Below are 2,918 nucleotides of genomic sequence, written 5' to 3'. Positions count from 1 at the left end.
GTTGAACGAACAGAAAGCTACTCAAATTGTTTTATTCGGTAATGAGCGAGAGACGGATGAATGGGACGAATTATTAAACCACAATTCATATTGGCGAATATTACGGAACAGCGTGGGTTTTGCGTTTCGTAAACAACTGCCGTTCAAAACAAAAGAAAACCCAGAGAGGCACCGGTCCGTTAAACACAGACGAAATCAGGGGCGCCAGAATTAAATGGATAAAAATAATTCAGAAAAATAATTGTCAGGAATTACGATCTCCGGGATGGAAGTTGGTGGAGGAAGAGACAGGAATATTCAAATGCGAAGGTTGAGTTGCTAATTATCAGCCTAATTTTCTTGGAGGAGGAACATTCGAGAACAAACTGATCGAACATGTTCACAACCAAGTAATGCATCTTGGTATTGCTAACACAATGGCGGCACTTCGAGAAAACTGGTGGATCCCAAAGTTACGCGAGAAAGTGAAAAAGGTCATCAACAAGTGTAACGTCTGCAAATTATATTCAGCAAAACCATTCGAAGCCCCAGTGACAGCGAAAATGCCAAATTTCAGAACAGAGGGAAGTCGACCGTTTGAGGTGACGGGTGTAGACTTTGCGGGGCATTTGCATTACAAAGTAACTAAGAAAGAAGACGGTAAATGTTACATCATAATGTTTACCTGCGCTGCCTCAAGGGCAGTTCATTTAGAGGTCTCGAAAACCCAAACCGCAGAAGAATTTCAAAGAAAACTGAATGCTTTCATTACTCGTAGAACAAGGCCACGTACCATGATATCAGATGATGCTCAAACCTTTAAAGTTACGGCTGAATGGGTGAAGATGCTGAGGAAGAGTGAACGGATGCAGAACTTTCTTGCGAACGAAGAAATTGATTGGAAATTCAATCTTGCAAAATCTCCGTGGTGGGGAGGTTTCTATGAGAGATTAATCAAAGAGGTTAAAAAAACCTTGTACAAAACCCTTGGAAGATCTCACTTATCATTCGAAGGCATGGAGCAGGTGGTAATGGACATTGAGAGAAACTTGAATAATCGGCCGTTGACATATGTGGAAGGTGAGGCTTAGGCTGAGATATTAACGCCAAATGTTATAATGTGCGGAGGAAATGCATATGTACTAGAAGATATAGATCAAGAAACGGACGAGTTGACGACGATGAACAGACGGCTTGTTAACGCAAAGCAACACGCGTGGCAACGTTGGAAAAAGGAGTACATTCATGCCCTCATGGAAACCCAACGAATAAATACGAAAGGCAGGAGAGTTCCAGAAGTCGGAGAAATACTCTTGATTGTGGGTGAAGAGAAGAATCGCGGCGAATGGAAGAAGGGTCGTGTATTACGTTTGGTAAAGGGAAGAGATGGAGTAGTGCGGGGAGTGGTTTTGGGTTACAGCGGACGGAGAGTCGAACGGCCATTACAATTAGTCTGTCCACTAGAAATAAAGGCAGAAAAGCGAGTCCAGAACCAGCAGGAAAGATCCAACGAAGAGACAACAAGTAAAAACGACGAATCAACGAATCCGACGAAATGCGGCCAAAGAAGCGGAACAAAAAATTCAAAGACAATTACAGGAAGAGAACGATGATTGACCTGAATACTAAATAGTTGTAACGTTTACATTGTTTTAGTTAAAGTAAATATAAAAATTGAAAGTTTCAATTTTTAGGGGAGTGTGGCCGAAGGGACAGGCCCGCAACACACCCCCAGAACTTGAGTTAGGGTTGCGAGGGGCAACAAGAGAGAACAAACTAGGGATCCAAGGATAGTGCAAAGTTTTCATGCCCTGTAATATCTAAGCAACCAGACGTTTCTCTCAACATAGACATTTTGACTTATACCAGTAAAAATATAACGAACTAGGTTAAACATTAATCAAAAGAAAATTACTCAAAGTACTCAAATTATGTTAGCCGCGGTACTGTCACTATTAAATTATAGCTAATTTTAATTGCCCATGTAAACCGGCCAAACCGGGCGCGATCTTCTCAGTGTAGTCTATTTTCTTTGTCAAACAACTGTGACTACATTCACTACATTTATATGATGGCTACAATTTATCCGTCACTTCATAAGAATAGCCAAAATAGTTGCGTTGCAAATAATGTAAATAAACCGCGGTGCATATTATGTCTATGATGTGGACACTTCGACACGTAAATCGATACAAAACAATATACTTATAATCAATACTGTATACCGCCAAAATGATTTGATTACTGCACAAAATGTCCGTTTTGTATAGTATCATTTATGTACTGTATGCAGAATATCAGGTATCGACTTGCTATCGACATAATATACATTCGTGTAAGAGTCTATCAATACATAAACAACACAGCATCGTTTCTTCCTAACCTCTTCGGTCTATTTATGGAATAAACCTTCCAAATTATATTTGTGTTGAATTGAATGCTCGTAATTCATAACATAAGTTGATAAAGTGCGTAGATTCTCAAAAAATTGCTCGATTTTTACGCTCGGAATGTTTCGAAGCAATGCTCGTCGCTCCTTGTTTCTTTACATCATGAATAATGTTCAAGTCTCGACAGCACATGCGCAGTTGCGACGTGTAAGAAAGAATCGGGTGTTCCGGGGGGTAATTCTGCGCAAATCGCTTTAAAACAAAATCCAAACCGCGGAAAAGCAATGCTTCAAAATTTACAGTAACCGCCAAAATCCCTCAATATTTTGGTGAACTTTGCAAAAGGGGTATAGGGCATTAATAAATAAAGCAAGTTTAACTGATTTAAAAACCTTAAATTACTGATCATATACAAAAAGTTACTATACACATAAATCAACCTACCCCCCGTAAAGTTTACACTATGACTGACTGACTGACTGTCTGACTGACTTACTGACTCGTTTGAATTTTCGCCACTCATCACAATACTGCAAAGTTTCTCAAACT

General features: G+C 39.7%; 1 protein-coding gene across 1 annotated transcript; it reads left to right on the top strand.

Moving 5' to 3' along the window:
• The first annotated feature begins 416 nt into the window (after positions 1-416).
• Positions 417-1,070, top strand: LOC114526614. Its single transcript, XM_028548204.1, has one exon. The coding sequence runs from the start codon at positions 417-419 to the stop codon at positions 1,068-1,070; it is 654 nt and encodes a 217-aa protein (XP_028404005.1).
• Positions 1,071-2,918: the final 1,848 nt, after the last annotated feature.

This window comes from Dendronephthya gigantea, unplaced genomic scaffold (assembly GCF_004324835.1).
Source record: "Dendronephthya gigantea isolate DGI-Jeju-01 unplaced genomic scaffold, DenGig_1.0 000040F, whole genome shotgun sequence".
In the NCBI taxonomy this organism is placed as follows: Eukaryota; Metazoa; Cnidaria; class Anthozoa; order Malacalcyonacea; family Nephtheidae; genus Dendronephthya; species Dendronephthya gigantea.
The sequence above is the reverse complement of the archived record's forward strand: the minus strand, read 5'-3'. Positions and strand labels throughout refer to the sequence as shown.